This window comes from Ahaetulla prasina, chromosome 2, assembly GCF_028640845.1.
Source record: "Ahaetulla prasina isolate Xishuangbanna chromosome 2, ASM2864084v1, whole genome shotgun sequence".
NCBI classification, from domain to species: Eukaryota; Metazoa; Chordata; class Lepidosauria; order Squamata; family Colubridae; genus Ahaetulla; species Ahaetulla prasina.
In genome coordinates, this window is record NC_080540.1 from 242,432,577 (window position 1) to 242,455,968 (window position 23,392).

The following is a 23,392-nucleotide window of genomic DNA, read 5'->3' on the forward strand; positions in this document are numbered from 1 at the left end:
ATCAAGTCCAGCCTCGGCTACCTTTCCCATATCCCCCGAGTTAATTCAGAAAGAAGATAAATCCTGAAGAATAGTAAGTACAGCAAGTGGCTAGAAAACTACTCTCTAAATTACAAAGAACACTAATTAGCCAACAATTATTACCATAAAATAGGAAGCATCCCTGATAAATAGGTGTCATTGGAGCAAATATTGCTACAGGAAGCCGGAGAAAAGTTACCGGATGACTTTAATGTTCAAGGATGCCTTAAAGTACTAAATGATTCCAAAGAAATATATTGGAGTTGCTTATTCAATTTCTGCAGGTTATGAAAAATAGACCTGGGAATGAAGTTGCCAGAATGTATGAAGGAAAGAGGAACCAAGAGCTGTGTTTTCTTACATCTTGTTTAGGTTGGTCTTGAAATTCTAATTCAAAATATTCATTGCTTATAAGTAGATTCTAAATGTAACATGCGTTTTTAGCAAAGCAGCTACCAGATTATGTTTCAAAATGTATTTCAGTCTGGAGTTTTTATTTTCCTTAATGGAGCCTCAAATGGAAAGGGTGAAAACCTTTTTAATGAAGGCATGCTTAAAAACAAAAGAAACCAATAATGTGGTTCTATATGGAATTATTGACCTACTAAATGCTGTTGGATTTTGTGATAGTTTGAAAATCAACTTGTTTAACAGAAAATAAAATTTAAAAATGTACATATGCTTTTATGTGGTATTAAAGAGATTCTTTCTAATGACAATCCAGATGTAATAGAATTAGAAGAGAATTTGAAAGCAAGATATATTGTTCCTTAGGAAAAAAAAGACTGAATTGGAAGCATTTGTTGAGTGAAACCAATGCACTGTGTCCAGTGAATCCAAGCCACAAGCATTGTTAGCTCTATTTGGGTTCACTCAATACCTTAAATCATAAATTTGGATGGGTTCTTATATCAGAGTAAGCTACAACAAAATCCTAATCGATCACAAGATTTCACTAACTAGACCAGTGTTTCTCAACTATGGTGACTTTAAGATCTGTGGACTTCAACTCCCAGGATTCCTCAGCAAGTCCAGCTAGCTGGGGAATTCTGGGAATTGAAGTCCACAGATCTTAAAGTCACCATAGTTGAGAAACACTGAACTAGACTAAGGGTGTTATATGAACTCAGCTCTTGGTTTCCTTCTCCTGGAGATTCTGACTTAGACAAAAAAGAAGCCTTTGGATCCATCTTTTAGTTCCTAAATGTGGAGGAAGTTTTAACAGGCTTTGATGTCCTGAAAACAAATGCTTCAAAATGTACTGAATGGGTGTCAAAATAATTTCCACCACATTTCAGAGAACACCATTAATCATCTCCGGCTTTCAGCTTGGAACAAATAACCATATGAGAGCAGCACCATTAGAGTAGTATTCCTCTCCCACCCCTCCTTTACTGGAACATCAGATGACAAATTTTCTTGTTCAAATGAATCTGTGTAGTTTAAAGGTGCAAGTTGTTGCTGTAACATTTCACTCCCCCCCACCACACACACATTTGTTCTATCAAGATCAAACATTTATAAAGGACATCTATCTTCACCTTAGGTTCATCCATTTTTATTTCTCCTCTACAGAAAATGGGGGGGAAAGTTCCATTTGAAATGAGCTATGGTTTTGTATGGCAGGTTCCTGCTTGCCTGAAATTCTTGTTTTTGTGCAGAACAGAAATTTGTTTGGGGCAGCTAAAATGGAAGGATTCACACCATTAACATCACCATGAGCAATACCTAGTTAAAAGCAGACAATGCGTTAAAAGCACCTCTTCAGTGACGTTCACAGTGAAATATACACCCTACTTTTGTGAATGCTTTGCCTCACTTTTGATATATGCATTTGCTAAAACACCAATATACTGCTTCAAAAGACGCCATTCTCCTTATATTCTCTTTAAAAAAGAGAGAAATGTTCTGATTCATGGGCTATAATATAAATGCAGAGGTTTCAGTTGTCTACTTAAGATAATCAAGCCTAACTTGAATCCATATCTGTTTGCAAATAAGATTCAAAGAATTTTATCCTCTTCTCCAAGGGGTGTCCATTTTTCTTTGAATTTAGGACCATATTTGGCCTGAAGGGTAAACCAGAGACCAATTCAAGAAATAGCATGGATAGTGTAGAAGGAAGAAAAATTAAATTAATATTTGATTACTATGAAACATAGTTAAGATTATTATTTTTTGGTACTAAATATAACTAAATGATTCATCTTTAAAATAAAGCTTCATCTTACATTTGTTGAGAATATGATGAGGAGGCAGATGAGGTTTTTTTCCCTATCTAATCTTCCCTCCAATTTCCTTGGAGGATCCATTTAAATTCAATTCCTCCTTTCATAAAATATGTACTTAAGATTTTTTACCCCCTTCTCTCACATGAGAAATGATAACCTGATAATTTTTTGAGTTCTTGCATGGCTACATCCAAATGTTTTGGTAGTGTATCTTTCCCCTACTCAGTGGTGCCAACCCACTCATGCGAATGTTGAATCCATTTCTTCCTTAGTGACCCTCCTTGATATCTACTATGCACAGAAAAGGATTTATTGAGGAATGAGAGTGTTTTTGTTTTTGAAATTTCCTAATTCCTAATAGACATGCAGGTCACTTAAAATTTCCTGGTGAAGCCATCCTCATATTCACAACTTCTGTGGTTTGCTGCAACCAGAGTGGGATGTACTGCATGTCTATTTTAAGGGGGATGGTTAGAGAAGAGCAATTTCTTCTTACTTCTTCCCTTTACTGGTAAAAATATTATCTACACCAGCTCCAGGCTTGTATAGCCTGAGAGGTTTTATTTTATGTGTCTGGGGAACAATCAGGTTTTGGAACTAGTGTTTGGATGTTACCATTCTACTTTCTTCCTGAGGCTGAATATTACAGACAAAACATCCACATCTATCTACATCAGTTGAATTTGTATCAGTGCACTTCTGGCATAAAGGTATGGACCTTCCTATTTATGCCATAGAGACAAGTATGCTCTTTGGTTGCCCTCCAGCAGTGGTGGGATCCTCCCGGTTTAACAACCGGTTTGGTAATCGCGTGCTTTGCGCGTGTGCACAGTTAGAAGAAATCTTCACTTCCGGGTTTCTTTGGAGAAGTTGTTGTGTCCCACTCCTCCGCTGACGGCCGGGTCAGGGAAATCCGAATCAGGCATGCCTCTGCAGCTCTGCCAAAGTCCTAACAAAGTCCTCAAGGCAGGCAGGAGACCAGAAAGTGACTTCAGCAAGATATGTTAGACTTTGCCTGACTCAGAGAATGCCAGAAAGCAGATCCTTTATATAGGCCATGGGGTGTGGCTCCATGACTCAGCACTTATCCAGGCCTGCCCCTCCCTTCCTTCTGACACCGCCGCCTATCAATTCTTCTGAAGCGAGGATCACTCCAGTCGGCAGCTGTTGGTAATTGACCTCCCTCGGGCTCACATGCTGTGGGGGAGGGGGAGGGGTCTAGTTGCTCCGTTTGCCTGGGCATGGAGCCAGGGCTGGGGCCAGGAGGTGCTTCCTCCTCCTCAGCCTGTCTGGGCATGGAGCCAGGGCTGGGGCCGGGAGGTGCTTCCTCCTCCTCAGCCTGTCTGGGCATGGAGCCAGGGCTGGGGCCAGGAGGCATACTAGGACATTCCTCAGCATTCGGAAGCAGATAAGAAGGCCCTGGCTGCGGTGAGAGCGGGCAAGACACAACAGAAGTAACACAGCTCTTCCGCATGAGTCAGCTGGGGAGATAAAGGTAGGAAAATAGCGTGGGTGGGCAGGTGAACCCATCTGATCGTCGGGGTCAACCAGTTCGCTCCCAGCTGATCGTTGGAGCTACGGGTTCACCTGAACTGGTCTGAACTGGTAGAATCATACCACTGCTTTCCAGGTAACATATGATTGTTTCCCAGCACAAATATTCCTAATCAGCCTATAGTAAATTAATTGTTTTAATTCTTCACAATTGATGGATTATAACTGTAATTTACTCAGTAAGCTTATAAATTAGAAATTCTTCAGATTATAGAACATCATTAGTATTATTTGGTATTTGGTAAAAATAAATATACAGAAAGTTAAGAACTATAGCAACATTGTTTAACTTTACCCTTTGATCAAAAATATTTCCTCTCTCAGGCATCCTATTTTCTAATAATTTTCATGCCATGTTGAACTGCTATCTCTGAACTGAACTATCTGCAAGTAGAGTTGAAGGTTATTGAGTTTTGCCCATGCATTCAGCAGTTCTTTTGGCTGCAAGAGGGAAGATTATTCTACACATTACTTAGGAGGGCAAGGAATCAGTGAGAATAAAACAAGACATAGTAGAAGCAGAAAAAATTTACGATCTAGGAAAGTCATTTTTCTAATGCCTAAATAAAATAAAATTAAGTCTGCCAAATATTTTTGTATGGATGTGTGTACACACCCACATGCATCTTTCATGATTCTGTATAAAACACTAGCATTTATCTTTAAATGATTATTTACCAGATCCTTTCATTGCAATAGTAATGCCAGTGAACATGGACATGTTATTGTTTCTGATCTGGAAGTTAAGACATCTTTGTGCCTTTGGAACAATGTATTGTTCTCGTTAATGGCTAATTTATGAAAAGACAACCTCTTGAAAGTACTTTTACTTCAAGTACTTTTCTTTCAAAATTGCTATTAATAAAACAGTTTTCACCAATTTTCCCATGGCTTAGGGGCATGAAATCTGGTACAGTCAGAAGATAACATCGGCATGACTGCTCCAGAATGAGGATCCTTTACATGACCACGCACTTGCCTTTCAGTTTTTCTTTCCTTTTCTGCTGCTTGCTTTTCTTGCCATCAATTTGTAAGCTCACAGTCCTACGTTTCTCCAAATTCAGCAGCTCTTGGAACAACTCTTTGACATTGTGGTTCATTTTAGCTGAGGTCTCCATGAAGGCGCACTTCCATTTTTTAGCCATGGCTTCTCCATCAGCGGTTTGTATCTCTCGGTTGTGGTCCTCGTCGTTCTTGTTTCCCACCAGCATGATTGGAATGCTCTCTGTATCCCCTTTGATCTGACATATCTGCTCATAAATAGGTTTGAGTTCCTCCAAAGACTGCCGGCTGGTGACCGAATAGACCAAAATAAATGCATGTCCTTTGGAAATAGACAAGCGCTGCATGGCAGGAAATTGATGACTCCCTGTTGTGTCGGTAATCTGCAAAGTACATATGCTCTTATCACAGCTGATCACCTGCCGGTAAGTGTCTTCAATTGTAGGGATGTAACTGTCTCTGAAAGTGCCTTTAACAAATCTCAGGACCAGTGAACTTTTGCCAACTCCTCCTGCTCCAAACACCACCACCCTGTAATCATTACTTTGCTCGGGCATGTTTTCTGATATATTTTTTTCAACCAGGAAAGAAAATCTGCAGTGATAAAAAAAATATTTAAAAAGTTATTAATAATCTATTTTTCAATAGTTCATCCAACATCTCAGAATGAAATATACAAAGAACTGTTTGCAAAGTCATGAAACTTCCCCTGTGAGAGAGTCTCTCTCATCTGACTTGGAACTTGGAGTACAGATCAGATCAGTGAATTAATAGTCATTATTGATGCAATGATTACTTGATTTCAGGATGCAAACAGAAATGTTTATCAGATTCACATTAAAAGCTATATAACTGCTGACTGTTAGGCATAACGATGAAAGATTTTACAGATCTGCCAAAGCTAATCCATTGCTGTGATTATACCGAGGGTAACAGCCATATTTCTATACCTAATTATTTTCTTGGTTTCTGATTAGACAAAACTCATTAGGAGATGCTAAAAATGAAAGATGCTTTGGATTTTGTCTTGCTAAAACAAGATTGCAAGATAAGACCTTTCTTAGCAGCCTTGGCTTAGAATCTTTTCTCTCTCCCAAAAACAAGAAAAGACTTCTTCACTTTGGTCATACTAGTGCAGAAGCTTCTCCTGAATTTGCAAATGATAGAAGAGATAAGAGGCTTGGGGAGGCTTCAAAATGCACCTACATCAAATACATTAAATTAAAGTGATGCAAACTGCTTAATTGACACAAATTACATTGTCATTTTTTTCTTGACAAAGAGGATAATGGCACTGCTCTGAACAGGCTAAGCATTCGTTACTTCTTACCTTTGTTACTGTGTTAATTTCAAATGTATTTTATAATAAATGCTGGTAAATTAAGCATGATTCAACATGGTTGCTGAAAGCCAAGGGTGATTAGTTAAAATTCGTCTTGGAATTATGAACATCACTGGCCTACTTTACGGCAATTTACTTTATAGGTAACTAATCTTGTATATCAATTCTAAAAACATGCAATGCAGTATGGAGAGGATATGATATTATCTATGATTTTAGAAAATTTCAAGAACTCTTCATCAAGATTTTTTTTTTTTGAAAATTTCTCTTCAAATTGAGGGAAGTATGAACTTCTTGATCTTGATTTTGAAGTGAAATTGGTGCATCAATAATCCTATATAAATCTCTGTTTTATCTTTGATTTGCAGAATGGGTAGCCCTCTGAAGTTTTTAATATGTTCAGTCCCTTTTGTTTCTTTTCCTCCACTCACATTTGCATATAAAACTCCATAGTTGAGAAACCATTGCAATCCTGTGGATTCATGTGCATTAATGAAACATTGACAAGATTTGTGTTTGTGGCACTGGTAATCAAAACTACAGTTGTGGCCAAAATTGTGGAAACCTTTTGGGAAAAGTATATTTTTGAGGTTTGATGGCTAATAACACCACTTTTTTCGGGGGGAGTTTCAAAATAATCATATTCCACTGCTAGAATTGCCTGGGAATAGCCCAGACCTTAACCCAATTGAAAATCTATGGAGCCGAGTAAAGAAACTTGTTAGTCAGAAGTAACCCAGCAATAAAACCCAGCTAATAGAAGCAATAGAATTCAATCTTGGTTTCACATTATAACAGCTGCAGAACTAAAAGACTTGGTTCACTCCATGGGAAGATTTTGTAAGGCCGTAACTCATGCTAAAGGCATGACGTGATCATTTTTGTATAACTCATTTTTTTTCTACGTGTTTCACTTTTCTTCTTTATACTGTAACTGATATTCTAATAGCAAATCCTTCATAAAATTTATTGCATTACATTCTTGATTAAATTATCTGTCCATTATCTGTCCCCATATATATAATAGGGGCCTCTGGTGGCTCAACAGACTAAGCAGTCTGTTATTAACACAGCTGCTTGCAATTATTGCAAGTTCAAGTTCCACCAGGCCCAAGGTTGACTCAGCCTTCCATCCTTTATAAGGTAGGTAAAATGAGGACCCAGGTTGTTGGGGGCAATAAAAGTTGACTTTGTATATAATATACAAATGGATGAAGACTATTGCTTAACACAATGTAAGCCGCCCTGAGTCTTTGGAGAAGGGCGGGATATAAATTCAATTTTTTTAAAAAAAATATTGTACTACTCCCCCCAAAAAAAGTAGTGTTATTAGCTAGTTTTATAAAATACACTTTTCCCAAAAGGTTTCCACAATTTTGGCCACTACTGTACATGTAAATATCAGCAAAATATCACATTGAAAGGAAATAAATGGCTAAATTACACATATGTTTTTCAACATTTACACATGCATGTTCACACTATTGGTTATACAAGAAGAGGGTCTATCAAGGGAAAGAGGAAGTTGAAGAAATGGAATGCTGCATAGGCTGCAAAACTTCCCAAGTGAGAGTCAAAGTAAGTCAATAGACCAATAAAAGAATAGAATAGAAGGAAATTCTTTCATCTCACTGTAAAGATAAGAACATTCTAGCTCTGTGCAACCTTCCTTAGGGCACTTCCATGTGCTGATCTTCTTCTGCTATTTCTCTTGACAGCTGAAATGATTTATTACAAACCCAGCTGAAATACAAGAACCAATATTACATGTTTCCAGCAGAAAATATTGATGCTTTGTCCTCTACATGGCTTGGGGCAGGGGTGGGGAATCGTTGTTTTCCGCATTGAAATTGTCCCTGAATTTCATTCACCTTGTAATAATCTTACAAGGGAAATGTTGGCTTTGAATCAGTCTCCTAGTAGAGATGATGGCAATTATGAGTTGTTTACAAAATGTGTTTGATGGAGTGGAGAGTGAAAATAGCGATTATATTATGGAAGTGTTCTGAGTGGGAGCGGGGAAAATCAAAGCATTCTGAGTCTGATGCAAAACAAGTAAAAGTAATAAACTGCTTACTTGAGCCATTCAAATGGAAACTCTTAACCAATTTTGCTTCAGTTGAATAATGCATTTACCACTCTAAAAATGCTGGGAAAGCATTTATAGGATTGCAGCAGAAATTTAGCTGCTATCCTAAAAGTTAGATGGGTATGTGATTGGGGCTACAAAGATCTTTCGAGAGACAGTGAACTGCCATTTTAGGTGTGCATATTTTCTCTCATCAGCTTTTGAATGTGTGTAGGAATTGACCTGAATTCCTTGACCTGAACTGCAATGCTCTCTACATGGGGCTTCCCTTGAGGAGCACCCAGAGGCTCCAGTTAGTCTAGAATGCGGCTGCACGGGTGATAGAGAGAGCCCCTCGTAGCTCCCATGTGACACTACTCCTGCGCAGACTGCACTGGCTGCCTGTGGCCTTCCGGGTGCGCTTCAAGGTTTTGGTAACCATCTTCAAAGCGCTCCATGACTTAGGGCTGGGCTACTTACGGGACCGTCTACTGCCACCGATTGCCTCCCACCGACCCGTGCGCTCTCACAGGGAGGGACTCCTTAGGGTGCCGTCCGCCAGGCAGTGCCGACTGGTGACATCCAGGGGAAGGGCCTTCTCTGTGGGGGCTCCCACCCTCTGGAATGAACTTACCCCAGGACTCCGCCAACTTCCTGACCTTCGAACCTTCCACCGCGAGCTTAAAACACATCTATTTATCTGTGCAGGACTGGATTAGAATTTTAATTTCAAATTTAATTTTAATGGGGTTTGTATCATTTTAATTGTATTTTTAAATTTAGGCCTATTTAAATAAGTTTTTTAATTTAGTGTTTTACTTTGTATTATATTTGTATTTTAATCGGGCTGTAAACCACCCTGAGTCCTTCGGGAGACAGGGCGGTATAAAAATTTGATTAAATAAATAAATAAAATAAATAAATAAATGAATTCATGTAACACTCCAGCTTCATCATGTGGATGCAAATTGAAACTAGAAAAAATGCATATACTTAAACCGATTTAACAAAATTCAAATTAAAGTTTTGTAAAAAAAAAAAGAAGATTGAAGCAAAAAAAAAACAAGCAAAGATTGCTCTGAGATGTGCAGATTGCATTCTGTACATGCTGCCACATTTATTAGCACCGTATTTAAATTGCTTTTATGAGCTCTGATTCTGAAGGTTTTAGAGGCACTCTAATTGCTAAATATGGCTGAAAAAGATAAGTCTAATATTACAATTCTCATTAGTCAGTGCAAGTAATTATTAAAGAATCTCACTAATGAACATTTTAATTACAGGCTCTAAAAAGGCTGATTTCAGAATAATTTTTGTATGCTCCTTTCCTGTGTTTGTGCAATATTTAAAGGGTACAATATTTAAAGGGTGATCCACCAATGAAATTAAAATCAGGATATTCCAAAAGGAGTGTCTCCATCATTATCATCCCAAACTGGTGTTTTCCAAATGTGCCTCACCACAGTTCCCATCATTCCGAGCAAATCCAATAGGTAAAAAAACCCAAAATAAAAATGTTTTCAGCATAATACTTCTCAGGCAAGAAATGTAGTCTTTTCTTGCTGCTTATTATAAAAAGTTTTGTCTCATTTTCCTACTATCTTTATGTTAGCAATAGTAATATTATCAGTCAGTCAGGGGTCCCCAAACCTGGCAGCTTTAAGACTTGTGGACTTCAACTCCACTAATCTTAAAGCTGCCAAGTTTGAAGACCTCTGAGATAGTGTATTAATCAAGTTTACTATGTGTTGATAACAGGACAGCCCACATAGTTCATTCCATAGTTCATTCCACAAATCTTCCCATATAGAAATTGCTCTCCTTCTGAATGAGCTTTATTTTTAAATTATTTTAATATGTATAATTTTGTATATACTGTTATGGCTATGCATTAATTTTTATAAATATGTTTTACATATTTAATAAACAAAATTGTTAAAATTGCACATCATGCTAAGCCAAAATGGTTACGATGAACAAATCCTGAATATGTCCACTTGATCCTTCTTTGATATCTATGGGTACAAAACTCCCATATCATGCAACCACAAGGCATCAATTTGCCTTCAACCATGAAATACATTTAGTGAAGAGACAATCCTATCTTGAATGCAATCACAACATTATTTCAACATTCAACATGTGTCTTTTAGCTGCAGAACTTCCACCTCTGACTGGGGATGTTGGTTTTGTAAGCATCTTAAATTGCAATTCGTTGTCTTCAACATCTGATATTGAAGAAGTGCTTTTTCTGTTCTGGGGTTTTTATTATTGTTGAAAGCCACCCAGGTTTTTGTTTTGTAAGATGGACTGTCATGTAGGTTGAATGGATGGATGGATGGATGGATGGATGGATGGATGGATGGATCAATGAACAAACGATTTTCTTGGAAATTTAAGTTGAGCTTCCAAATGTTACAAAATGCCAATAAGATTTCAATGCCATGTTTACAAATATAACAAAACCTGAGGAGGTGTTGTACATCTGTATATGTCTCAGTTGCCCATCTTGAGGGTAAAAGGCTTAGGCTGCAAGTGCATACTTACTTGAGATTAAACTCCACCAAACTGGAGTCTATCTTTGATTAGGCAAAACAGGATTGCATCATTAGAAACCAATCAAAGCATAGCTTTTGTGCTGTGAATATGCAAAATCTTGCTGGTGGGAACTGTTCCATTTTTACTGTCCTACAAAAGAACCGCTTTTTAAGCAGAATACTAATCAGAAGAATTAATGATTTTTTAAAAAAGTTTCCTGAATCAATTTAGTATAGTTTATGAGACTAGCCAAGTCATACTAAATTTAGCTAAGAAGCAAAAATGTCAGATTTAATGAAATATAATTAGAATTCTTCAGAGCTTTTTCCTGAGCAAACAAATATTGCAATACTGCAGGTTCTTTAATAAGATCCCTATAGTGCAATTCTTTTTGTCCTTCAATGCTGTCCCACAAAGATTAGAGCAGACTGAATTGCCTCTCCATTATCAAAGAAAGGTTATGATAGTTTGTACACAGCATGCTCCCAACTCTATGAGGATAAAATTAGAGGCTAGCAGCAATCACATTTATATCCACTGGGAGGGGGGATGGAGATAGAATGGGGTGGCTGTAAATTTGCCCTTCCATTCTTCCTGGAGCTCCAGAATCCTATTGCTCAAAACCTTTATGGAAAATTGAATTCTGGTTGGAATGAATGACTGGAGAAGCAGAGAAATGTTAGGAAAGAGAATCAGAAGGTTAAATACCTTTTTCTACATTGTGCCCACTCCCAGCCAAATAGGGAAAATGGATTATTCACCACTTCATTTCCAACTAATCTTCCCTGGTTAAATGTGCTCTGAATTAAACAACCAATACTCTAGATTCAGGAATATTATTAGGTAACAACTGATACCGAAGATAATGCTGACTGCACAGGTTTCCGCAAGAGAAGGACCATGATATGTCAAGGAACAGGTTCCCTAGAATTGCAAGCTAAAGCCAACTCTTGTTCATTTTCAAGGGTAGAGCCAAATCAATTTAGATGGCTTCTAAAGGGACTGGACAAAGTCAAGCAAAGTCAAATTACAGCAGTTACTAAATCTGCACTACTATTAATCTTCTCATCATTTCCATCAGCCATCTCCTTCCACTTATGACTGTAACTTTGTTACTTGTATCCTTACGATTTATACTGATATTGCTTCCTGATTGCTTATTTGTAGCCTATGACTATCATTAAGTGTTGTATCATTAAGTGTTGAATTTGTACCCTATGACTATCATTAAGTGTTGTAAGTGTTGTACCTTGATAAGGTATCTTTTCTTTTTACGTACACTGAGAGCATATGCACCAAGACAAATTCCTTGTGTGTCCAATCACACTTGGCCAATAAAAATTCTATTCTATTCTATTATTACCTCTACAATCTCAGTCCACATATCTTGAATATCAACTGCTAGAAAACAACAATTGAAGAGACATATTTGCCTCCTATAAATGTTTGTAAACTTTCTGAATGCCTTTGGCTATCCATTTGCAGAATATCCTAATCTGGTGTTCTCTAAATTATAACGCCAAGAATTCTGAAAGATTATTGTAATCCAATAATCTGGAGATTGCTAAATCAAAAAAGTTGATTCAGAGCCAAAACGAGTTTACATCATGGTTTTTCTACCATCTGTAGTGACCTATTCAAAACACTGAATACAATAGAACAATCAAAAATCCCAACCTTTTAAACATGCATTACATACATAGTACATGTGTAAAAAGGGGCACAGTTTCAATCATTCACACTTGCTGTTTTCAAGCTAGGGAATGTCTTGTCATTCTTGTCTCGATAAACATGTGGTGGACATGTCTATCACTGATTGGCCACTAGACCATGTTTCCAATTACACCAAAAATACAAATTTATTCATTTTGCTTTTTCAAAAATAATCAAAATAATCTTTGGATTTCACTGAGCTCAGTTTAATTATAGAAGAAAAAGCATTTACATCGGCTATTTTTAAAACCATATTGAAATAATATATATTGCTCAAGGATATGTGATGCCTTAGGCCAGGGGTGTCAAAATCGTGTCATCAGAGTAGCGTCACATGATGTATTGTGACTTTTTCCCCCTTTGCTAAACCAGGCATGGGCGTGGCAGCACATGATGCATCTGGCCCATGGGCTGTGAGATTGACAGCCCTGCCTTAGGCTATTATGCAATATACATTTATTGGAGTGCATTCCCAGATCATAAAAATATAGGATTGTGCTGTTGGTAAATATGTAATTACAAGAAAACAGAAAGTTTTGAAAATTCAATATCAAAGAAAGCCTGGAAAGTACTGCCAATCAGTTATGACCATACTAGAATGGAGGAATTAAAACTATGTTTCAAAATTTAAAGAATTTTCCTTGTTTGACACATTCAATCTTCTCAGATTGAAATAGTCTAAAAAGGAAGCAGAGGCCAGCAAATCATTTCTATGTTGGTTTTAGTCCATTTGAGACATCTGAACAATCTTGAAATATATTAATAGCATTTGGAATAGGAATACCAAATTATCATGCAAATTTCTTCCTTCATCATGAAAAACACCCTCAGGGAGTGACTGGAATCACTGCAATTTATTTATTTATTCATTCTTTCTTTCTTTCAATTTAAATAGCTGCTTATCTCACAAAAAAGTCACCCTGGGCATCATACAATAAAAATATAAAATAGACCCCACAATTTCCTTGTAAACCAGGAAGAAGTATTATACTAACAGAAATGCCTTTGTGTAAAAGAATATTCATGCATAAAAAGGGACTTTAATGCAGAGATATGAGGCTTTTGTGTGCTGTGAAAAAAAAATAGCATATGAAGGATCTTCTGATCACACCTAAAGAAAAGGAGACTAGGATAGCAGAGATATTTGTAATTTTAAAAACCTGACCTAAAAAGTAAGTGTGGTTAATATGGCATGTTGATTTAATCTTTGATCATTAAATTATTAGGGGCATAGTGAGGGGGTCCAGAATACTTTTATAGAGAGATCAATTTGTGTTTAGAAAATACCATCTATATATGTCAAACACAGAAGTTGCACATAGTTAGAAAATTATGGTATACAGCACTACTAATATTGGCAATCGTCTGTTATATAAACTTAATGGAAACAAAGGAGACCAGCAAATTCGAATCAGAAGCATGGATCTAGCCCTAGCAAAGGAACTAGCAGCAGGCAGGGCAAACTGTATGCAGCTAATGCTACTAGTACAGTATGAAGTATGCTTTGGGTTGAACATACAGGGAAAAGATTCTGAGCCTGAGAAGTATCATAACATGGCTAAAGTGTCCAAATTTATATAAACAATTCCTATTCATAAGTATCAAAGAGCCTGAATCTGTGAAGGTAATTTCTTCATAGCCTGATCAAGGTAGACACAAAGAGAGATAAAAAAAGAAAACAGAATCTCCATAGCTTATAAACTGGATAGTAGTGTGTAATTGTTATCTAATTGCTGAAACTTGGTAGAACAAATTAATGTTTAAACTAGACCCGTATTCAATAACCATGTGCCCAAAGTTATATGCCAAGGAATTTTGCTACTTTGCAAAGGTACCATCTAGCACTGGATCTCTGCAAATGACAAGGACCCAAATTACATAAAGAATGTTGTGCAGCAGCAGTTTTGCAGAAACCTAGTGTAATTGCCTGACTGCCAGACTAATTCAGAATACTGAATATGCCTGTGAATGGCACAGAAAAGAGCCAATCTTGAACCATTGTATGTGCCAAAGTTGGGGTATGGTGGCAATTCATGTATTATAGTCCAGGAATGGTTTCCAGTTTAAGTTGAATTCTGAATCAGGCTTACTTTTAAGGTACAAAGTTATCACTGGCACTTCAGTGGTATGATGTTAATTTGACTTTCAAACAAGGCAAAGATTTAATGAAGGCAGATGAGATCTTGAGCATACTGTATTTCACAGATCAATTATCAAAAGGAACTATGATTACAAAATACAGGTGAATGGCACCGAAAAAAGTCATTCTTCAACCATCGCATAGGCCAACAAATAACAGAGGCCACTAAAGCAGATAACGTTCTTAAAGAATTTAAGGTAATCCAAGGATTTACACAGAAGCATGCATTAGGTAATCTCTATGGTGGTTTTTGAATATATATTTGAGATTCAAATTCAGTAAAGAGTTTAGGGGAAATTTTTCATTTGGTTTATTTAATTTCATGTAGAACTTTGTAGAGCATATTGACTTTTGCCAAACTTTTAAAATGTCTTTGTTATCCCAAGCCTTGAAGTGATGGTGATCAAGTTCCACAGGTAAAAAATAAAATAAAAAAAGATAGAATTTCAATATATACTAAATTTATTGTATTAATGTGACAGCTTCAACTTTGAAAATTTCTTTGATATGTTTCCTAAATCACTGTTATACGTAATCAGTTTATAGCCTGTCTTCCCACTATAAAAGTTGAAATAATATTTCCTTCCTCTTATTCTATAACTCAAAGGCAATGAAAAAGATGGCTGATTCTTAACTTTAAACTTGCTGATTGCTTTCTTCCTGAGATTGTTCTGCACCCAGTATCTGCTATCAAAACTGGAGGATTGGAGCCTAAAACATATGAAGAACGGTTGCAGGAACTGAGTATGTCTAGTTTAATGAAAAGAAAGATTAGGGGAGACATGATAGCATTGTTCCGATATCTCAGGGGCTGCCACAGAGAAGAGGGAGTCAAACTATCCTCCAAAGCACTTGAGGGTAGAACAAGAAGCCATGGGTGGAAACTAATCAAGAAGAGAAGCAACTTAGAACTAAGGAGAAATTTCCTGACAGTTAGAACAATTAATCAGTGGAACAACTTGCCTCCAGAAGATTTAAATGCTCCAACACTGCAAGTTTTTAAGCAGATGTTGGATAATCATTTGTCTGAAGTGGTGTAGGGTTTCCTGCCTAAGCAGGGGGTTGGACTAGAAGATCTCCAAGGTCCCTTTCAACTCTCCTTATTATATATCTAAAAGTAATTGCCTCAATTTGCTCATAGTAATGTAGAGGAGTACAGAAATGATGTTGAAGAAAATATACAGCAGCTTTTTCAAAAACATCAATTTAGTCTGGAAAGACAGGAGTGGGCAAGGAAGAAACTCAAAACTGACCCCTCTTGATTCTTTTTGTATAGGGGGAGGAGACCGAGGGAGAAGAGAAATTGTGTCTAACTTTTAAAATTCTGTTACTATGGCATCTGCTTCTTGCATGTCTGTCTCCTGACCAATCTGGCTCGGTAACAAGTATGGCTTCTTCTAGAGTGTCTTATGCAAAATTGCTAGGTGTATTTCTATTTTTATTAAATAATTAATATAATTAACTATTTAATAAAAATGTCTGCAATAATTTAATAAGCAAAGGTAAAATAATTATCTAATCATAATTTCTACTTTTTTATTCTAGTAGTGATCACGCAGTGCTACTTAAAGTCTAGTCTAGTTTGGCATCAGTACTCATAAATTGATATAAACATGGACCATTTTCTTATGATAATTTCATTGCAACTGCCAGAGAAGAGTATAAAAACATAAGAAGAGTTTGACTGAAACTCAGGCCAGTGTCATTATCTAATACATCTTTTTGTAATAACATGATCAACCAAATAGATCTGGGGAAATTCACAAGCCAGACATGAAAGCAATAGCTCTATCTAGTCATTCGAATTGTTGATTTTTTTTTAAATGAACTTTAAAGAAAATATATAAGCAAGAAAAAATGCTGAAAAAAGAATAAGACAATATAATACAAGTGAATAAATCACAGATTTAAAAATGTCTTAGAGAATATACCCTTCTAACATGCTGCTAATTAGTTGTAAATAGTTAAGTATATTTTATATAACATCTAAAATGCAAACAATTACCAATAAATTAAAAATGAATATCAAGAATCATGTTTAATGTAATACAGATCACTGAATATGTTCAATAAACCTATATTACATTGAACATGATTCTTGATAATCATTTTTAATTTATTTAATTTAAATACATGGATTGTGGTGGCAATCCATGTATTGTATTAATAGTCTAAGACTGGTTTCCAGTTTAAGTTGAATTTTGTGTCAGGCTTCCTTTTAAAGTACAAAGTTCTGAACATTGAAGCATGCCCCCACAACTTTTTAGTCATTCCTCCATTGAAGGGCTAGATACCTTTCAGTAAGAAATATATGGTACTCCTGCAGTAGTTATCATATCTAAGATTAATTCAGGATTCCGTGAAGTTTTGGTAAGGTCCGTGGTGGGATTCAAATAATTTAACAACCGGTTCTCTGCCCTAATGATTTCTTCCAACAACCAGTTCATCAAACTGCTTAGAAAGTTAACAACCGGTTCTGCCAAAGTGGTGAGAACTGGTTGAATCCCACCACTGGGTAAGGTTCAATATGAATGTTATAGGCCCGGAATGGTGAACCTATGGCACGCGTGCCAGAGTGGCAAGCAGAGCGCTCTCTGTGGGCATGCGTGATATTGTCAGCTGCTCTTCTGATTTTCAACTGGTCTTCATGAGTGCCAATGCGCCAGAAAATGGCCTGAAAAACGGCTTGAAAATGGCCCCAAAACAGCTTGAAAATGGCCTGGAAAATGGTCCTGAAAAAAGGCCAAAAAATGCATGCATATGCCGGCCAGCTGGTCTTTGGGTTTCCAGTGCTCTAGCATGCGCAAAGACCAGCTGACCGGTGCGCTGGAGTGCCAGAAACCCAAAGACCAGCTGGCTGGCATGCACATATGCACTGGCCAGCTGCTTTTCCAGTTTTTGGAGCTCCGGTGCACACACATGCACACACATTCCAATTTGGGGACTCGGTGCTGAAAAGGTTCGCCATCACAGTTATAGGTGGAAGGGAGAATTCAGCTTGTAATATTTATCTCATTTTTAACATGGATTGTTTTATAAAATTGCTACCAAAAACAAGTAATCCAACTGGTCATAAAATGTCAGCAATTTACTTTGAACTTTAGATTGAAAGAAAATTGGTAGAAGATGCTTTGACTACTAAAATAACCATTAAAAAACTGTTGGAAATGCAAAGCCACTAATAATTCAAGACCACCTAAAATTATGAGGACTAGTAACCATTGATAGCCCATTCATCTACAATGTTTTCCAATCCCCTTTTAGAACCAGCTAAATTTATGGGTGCTGTCACATTGTCTAGCACCAAAGTCCATACTTAATCTGTCATGTAAAAATGCTTTCTGAAATGCTTTCCTTTTGGAAAGTCTCTAATTTCTAAACATTAATTTTTTAGAAAAATTCAAAACGGATTGAATTCATTTATATAACTTTTTTGACGTGCAATAATTTCCCAATGGTTTCTCAAACAATTTCGAAATTCAAATTTCTGTATTGAGCTTTAGAGTGTAATTAATATTTTAATTGTTAATAAATGGATGCTTTAATGCAGAGCTTTGGGGACTTTGAAAAAAGAAAACAGATTATTAAAACAAATCATTTCAAAATGATAAATATAAAAAAATATTTTAGGTCTGGAATATTAGGATCCCTTGTGAAATGTAATAGCTTTGCTTATAGGGTTGATTATAATGTCTATAATGGAAAGGACAGTATATTTTTAAAATAAAATCTAATGAGGTTTTTTTTTAAAAAAATAATGGGAATTAGAGTAATTTTTCCAGGACCACTAGAAATCTGCATTAAGGAGGAAAAATAAAGAAATAATTATGCAATCTCATTACTTCGCACTACTGATTTTTAGTGTGAGTTGTTGAGCGTTCAAGGAAGGCACTTGAAGCAAACTGGAACTTGATAAGCTTTTATCTCCGTTCCTACGCTTTAGAAAACATTTTAGAAAGAGTGCTAGCATTGTAGTAGCAGATAATCCACTGTATTTCCACAGTCTTTATGCAAAGTGTTTTTAATATACATTTTTATTGCTTTTTAAAATAATAACAGAAAAAGAAAAAAAAAACAAAAGGTACAAGACACAAAATCATTTGTACTATATATTTTTCCCTTTTTTCTGTTTTATTTTGACACTTATTTTTAAGGACTTCATGCATTTTTTTTCATTACAACTTTAATGCAAAGTTTACTCTATTATGTAAAAAACATAAAGAATACTGACAGGCCTCTCAGAAAAGAAATAAAAAAAAGAGGCAAGAAATTTAGAGGATGGTTCCTGGAATCTTTCCCTCACATTATGGAAATGCTTTATATCCTTAACTTCTCCGTTTGATCTAGATGCTCAATGCAGCAGAGATCGAAAAGATGAATTATCTTTTTTTTTTTAAAAAAAAATTCAGATTGTGATAGCTATAGATATGGTTATAAATGTAATTATTTGTATCTTTTAACAAGCTAGACAGACAGACAGTAGATAGAGAGAACAATGACTCAATGTAGGGTAATTATCCAGTAGTTTTTATGCATTGTTTATAACAATCAGGATAGAAGCATCACAGCTGCCTGATTATCTCCATAGGAAACCAAATGGTAGCGCAAAGCAAAAACTAAATATTAGTCTGAATCTTCGAAATCTTCGAAAATGACAGTTGCAAGATTCATTATGGAGCTGGCTGAATTTGTGGTTTTAAAAGTTTGAGCAGTAAAAGACATAGACTTGTCTACCAATACAGGTAGTCCTTGACTTACAGCAGTTCATTTAGTGACTGTTCGAAGTTACAATGGCACTTTAAAAAAGTGATTTATGACAATTTTTAACACTTACAAGCATTGCAGCATCTCCATGGTCACATGATCAAAATTCAGACATTTGGCAAAATATTTATGACAGTTGCAGGGTTCCAGGGTCATGTCAATTACCTCTGACAAGCAAAGTCAACGGGGAAGCCACATTCACCCAATAGCCGTGTTACTAACTTAATAACTGCAGTGATTCTCTTAACAACAATGGGAAGAGACATCACAAAATGGGGCAAAATTCACTTAACAAATGTCTCACTTAGCAGCAGAAATTTTGGGCTGAATTGTAGTCATAAATTGAGGACTACCTGTTGTTGCTTTTCCCACTGGAGCTATTCTGCAACATCTGGCACATTTTATTAAGCACGTAACACTAATTTCTTTCAATGGGTCTCCTAAAAGTCAGCAAATATATTGTGGGCCCTCAGAAGCTTTGGGGGATGGGGTGCAATTCTCCTCCATGCTGGTTAGGTTAGATTATGACTTGTAGTCCAATGTGTGTGGTACAAACATTATAATCTCCCTAAGCAGTTTTTTTCAGATTATTCATTATTACATAGAATTTGGGGTTTTTTAAAAAAATAAAATACTCCTGTAATGAAATTTCTCCAGTTTAAAGCTGTTTCATTTTATACAGTCCATACTAACATTACAGATTTTTAAAAATGAAAGCTTTTGATGACGGTAATACTTTACAACACTAAAAGAGAGCTTCAGAATCAGCAGATTTGAAAAAGAATAAACCATATGAATAACTATAGTTTCTTGATAAAAATATATAGAAGATTTGGTCACAGACTAGCACATCCATACTAGATATTTCTTGCAGGCAATACTCTATGGCCATATATTGTTTTAATAACCTAGTGTAGAGTTAAAAAGTCTTCCTCAAGATTTTGACAAAAGATGCCAGTATGGCTAAATTCAAATGCTTCTGTGTATGCATTTCTTCATTTGTTGGCTAGGATTAAAATTGAACATCTGTGCATCGCTATTGAGCTATAGTCGTTGCTTATAAGTGATTGTATATAGTAAAATCATTTTGCAGAATTTCATCAATGGCTATGCCTATATTAATACTATGCTATGACATAGAAATACAGTTGAACACACAGTGAGGCTTTCTTCTGAATATATAGATTTGTGTAAATAGTGAAAAACTATCCAGAATTCATATCAATATCAATCAACATTCATTTTTTTGTCAAAACAAAGAAGTTTATTACTCAAACTTCTAAAAAGTATGCTTACATGAACAGAAACATAAATACCTATCAAGATAGGCACTCGTATTAAACATGCAATGCCAGAAACTAAAGATATTATGATTTTTCACATATTCTTTTTGAAAGGGCAAAAATAATGAGCAACAAAATAATCATAAAAAGCTGATTTTCCATATCTCCTTGATTAAAATTAACTTCGGGAAAATGATTATCTGGGTTATTAAGACATGCCTTGGCTTATAAATAGAAAGGCATCTCTAAAGATTACTTGCTGTAAACATACTAGAGATTTTTTGATTGTTTGTTTAAAATAATATCCTGGTATCTGCCTCTTTCGGTTCGAATAAATTCAGACACATTTGCCAAGGCATGTAAGGCAAAATTCCTGAGCCCATCACTAAATATTCAGAACATTTTGAAAGATGCTGAGCTATATAAAGTTCCCTCTTGCAAAACCTCTTTTTGCCTTTCAAAATCTATCTATCTATCTATCTATCTATCTATCTATCTATCTATATATGGATGATTTCTCCCCACATCCTCTCCCCTTCCTTCAAAAAAAAAATAATAATCTCCCTTTTTTCTCTCTCCTATTTCCAATGCTTGGGCAGTACTATACATCCATTGCACATTTATTTCCTTAGATAAAAATCTGTAACGTTCAGTGAGCATCATTATGTGTTCCTTATAGAACAGAGATCTGCAAAAGGGTTAAATTTAAAGCAACAACAACATAGAAACTTACCTGAGGGAAATAAGTCTGACCTATACCATTCAGTTTTTGTCTGTCATAGTAGTCGAGAGATTTGGGGGAGAGAGAGAGAGAGAAATAGAAAGGATCAGATAGAATCTTTTGCTATGAAGATAGCTGGCTGATTTTCTTCTCTCCAGCTGAAACTCACTTCCCTTTTCCTCTTTTATGACCAATCAGCAACTGTTCTGGGGGGCTTTTTGCATTGCTTATGGGGCTCATGAGCTTACCTTCTGCCTTCCTATTTGGATGCTGGGGTTGTGGTTAATGCTAGTGCTAGGGAGTGACAAGCTCCCTCCAGTCACACTCCTTCTTCCTCTCGGCGGTGAACCAGTTGTAGCTTTAGCTGCTGCTTCAGCTGCTATTAGTACCTCAATGGCGACAGCAGATCTCATCTAAGCTTTTAACTGCCACCTACTGAATAAATAGGGGATGCACATCTTTTGCAAGGAGCTGCATTCTGCCTTTATATATTTATTTGGTGGTTGATTTCTGGTCACTCCTTTATGTCATGCAGGGAGTCTTCCAGAGCTCAGAAGTATTATTCCATGAACAGCTCTGGATTGGATTGGATTCTCTGGATTCCAATTGTGCCTGGAAAGTAGCTTTCTTCTTCTTCCAACCTCAACTGGAGGAAATCGGGATCAGGAATAACAGAATTTCAGCACCAGAAAACCTAAAAAGGTGGTCGGGTTCATAGCTTTGATTGGCGTGGGGTGCACATTTGTGGCAATTTGGAGGTGCAGATCCAAACACAGATGAAAGTTTATCCTCTGGCAATTTTTGAATGCTCTTTGTAGGGAAATTCTATTGTGCTAGACCAGGGGTGTTAAATTCAATTTCATAGAGGGCCGCATCAGGGTTGTTTGACCTCAGGGGACCAGGGAGGGGCCATCGTGTGCATGGCCATCGTGTGCATGGCCAGCTCGAAATCCATTTCTGGATGTGACACTGTTTCCAGGGCAGCCCTGCAGGCCAGATCTAAGCACCCTGTGGGCCGGATCCTGGCCACGGGCCTTGAGTTTGACACCTCTGTACTAGACCCTGAGTAGACCCACAGTTTACTGTGTAAACTGTACTAGACCCTGAGTAGACCCTGAGTAGACCCACAGGGGCCGGTTTAGCTCACGCTGGTAAAGCCTGTTATTAAGAACACAGTAGCCTGCAATTACTGCAGGTTCGAGCCCGGCAGTACTAGACCCTGAGTAGACCCTGAGTAGACCCACAGGGGCCGGTTTAGCTCACGCTGGTAAAGCCTGTTATTAAGAACACAGTAGCTTGCAATTACTGCAGGTTCGAGCCCGGCCCAAGGTTGACTCAGCCTTCCATCCTTTATAAGGTAGGTAAAATGAGGACCCAGATTGTTGGGGGGGCAATAAGTTGACTTTGTAAAAATATACAAATAGAATGAGACTATTGCCTTATACACTGTAAGCCGCCCTGAGTCTTCGGAGAAGGGCGGGGTATAAATGTAAACAAAAACAAAAAAAAACAGTTGAGCTGTTGGGTGTTTGTTCAATAGCAGCTACCCATTTGCAAGCAGAGAAACTGCTTTGTTTCATTGTAATGGATGGGTGGGACATTTGAGGCAGTCACCAGAGCAGCACTTCTCAATATAGCCACTTGAAGACATCTGGTACTTCAACTCCCAGAATTCCCCAGCCACCACTGCTAATAATGCATTATTAGATTGAAAAAGGACTTAGAATAATACAGTAAAAGCAGATCAGCATCATCACAAGACTTCTGAGTATTCTTTTTTATAGAGGAAAAAGGATTGTGGGGGGCAGTGTCTCAGTGAGATGGGCAGGACAAGACATTTTGGTTACCAAGTAGATAAGGGTTCATTGATTGAGATTTTTCAGCATGCATCTTTCAAACTTTTTATTGGTTAGCTCTTTACTAGCACTTCGGAATCTCAAACATATCCCTCTATTGTTCTGATAGCCTAAAAGAGTCAAAAGAGCCTGATCTCACCTTGTGAAATAAGTGTTGTG

General features: G+C 36.8%; 1 protein-coding gene across 2 annotated transcripts; it reads right to left on the reverse strand.

The window, feature by feature from the left end:
- Positions 1-1,091: 1,091 nt before the first annotated feature.
- Positions 1,092-21,719, reverse strand: DIRAS2 (DIRAS family GTPase 2). 2 transcript variants are annotated; one of them, XM_058169025.1, is made up of 3 exons: positions 21,626-21,712; positions 21,390-21,429; positions 1,092-5,402 (listed from the first exon to the last, which is right to left on the reverse strand). In XM_058169025.1, the coding sequence occupies exon 3, from the start codon at positions 5,363-5,365 to the stop codon at positions 4,766-4,768; it is 600 nt and encodes a 199-aa protein (XP_058025008.1). In that variant the 5' UTR covers positions 5,366-5,402; positions 21,390-21,429; positions 21,626-21,712; the 3' UTR covers positions 1,092-4,765. The 2 variants fall into 2 exon arrangements, with proteins under 2 accessions (XP_058025008.1, XP_058025009.1); XM_058169026.1 differs by lacking the exon at positions 21,390-21,429 and having other exon boundaries at positions 21,626-21,719.
- Between the last annotated feature and the right edge of the window lie 1,673 nt (positions 21,720-23,392).

Excerpts from the sequence above, each read along its gene's own strand:
- DIRAS2 (XM_058169026.1), bottom strand. The coding sequence starts at position 5,365 with ATGCCCGAGCAAAGTAATGATTACAGGGTGGTGGTGTTTGGAGCAGGA.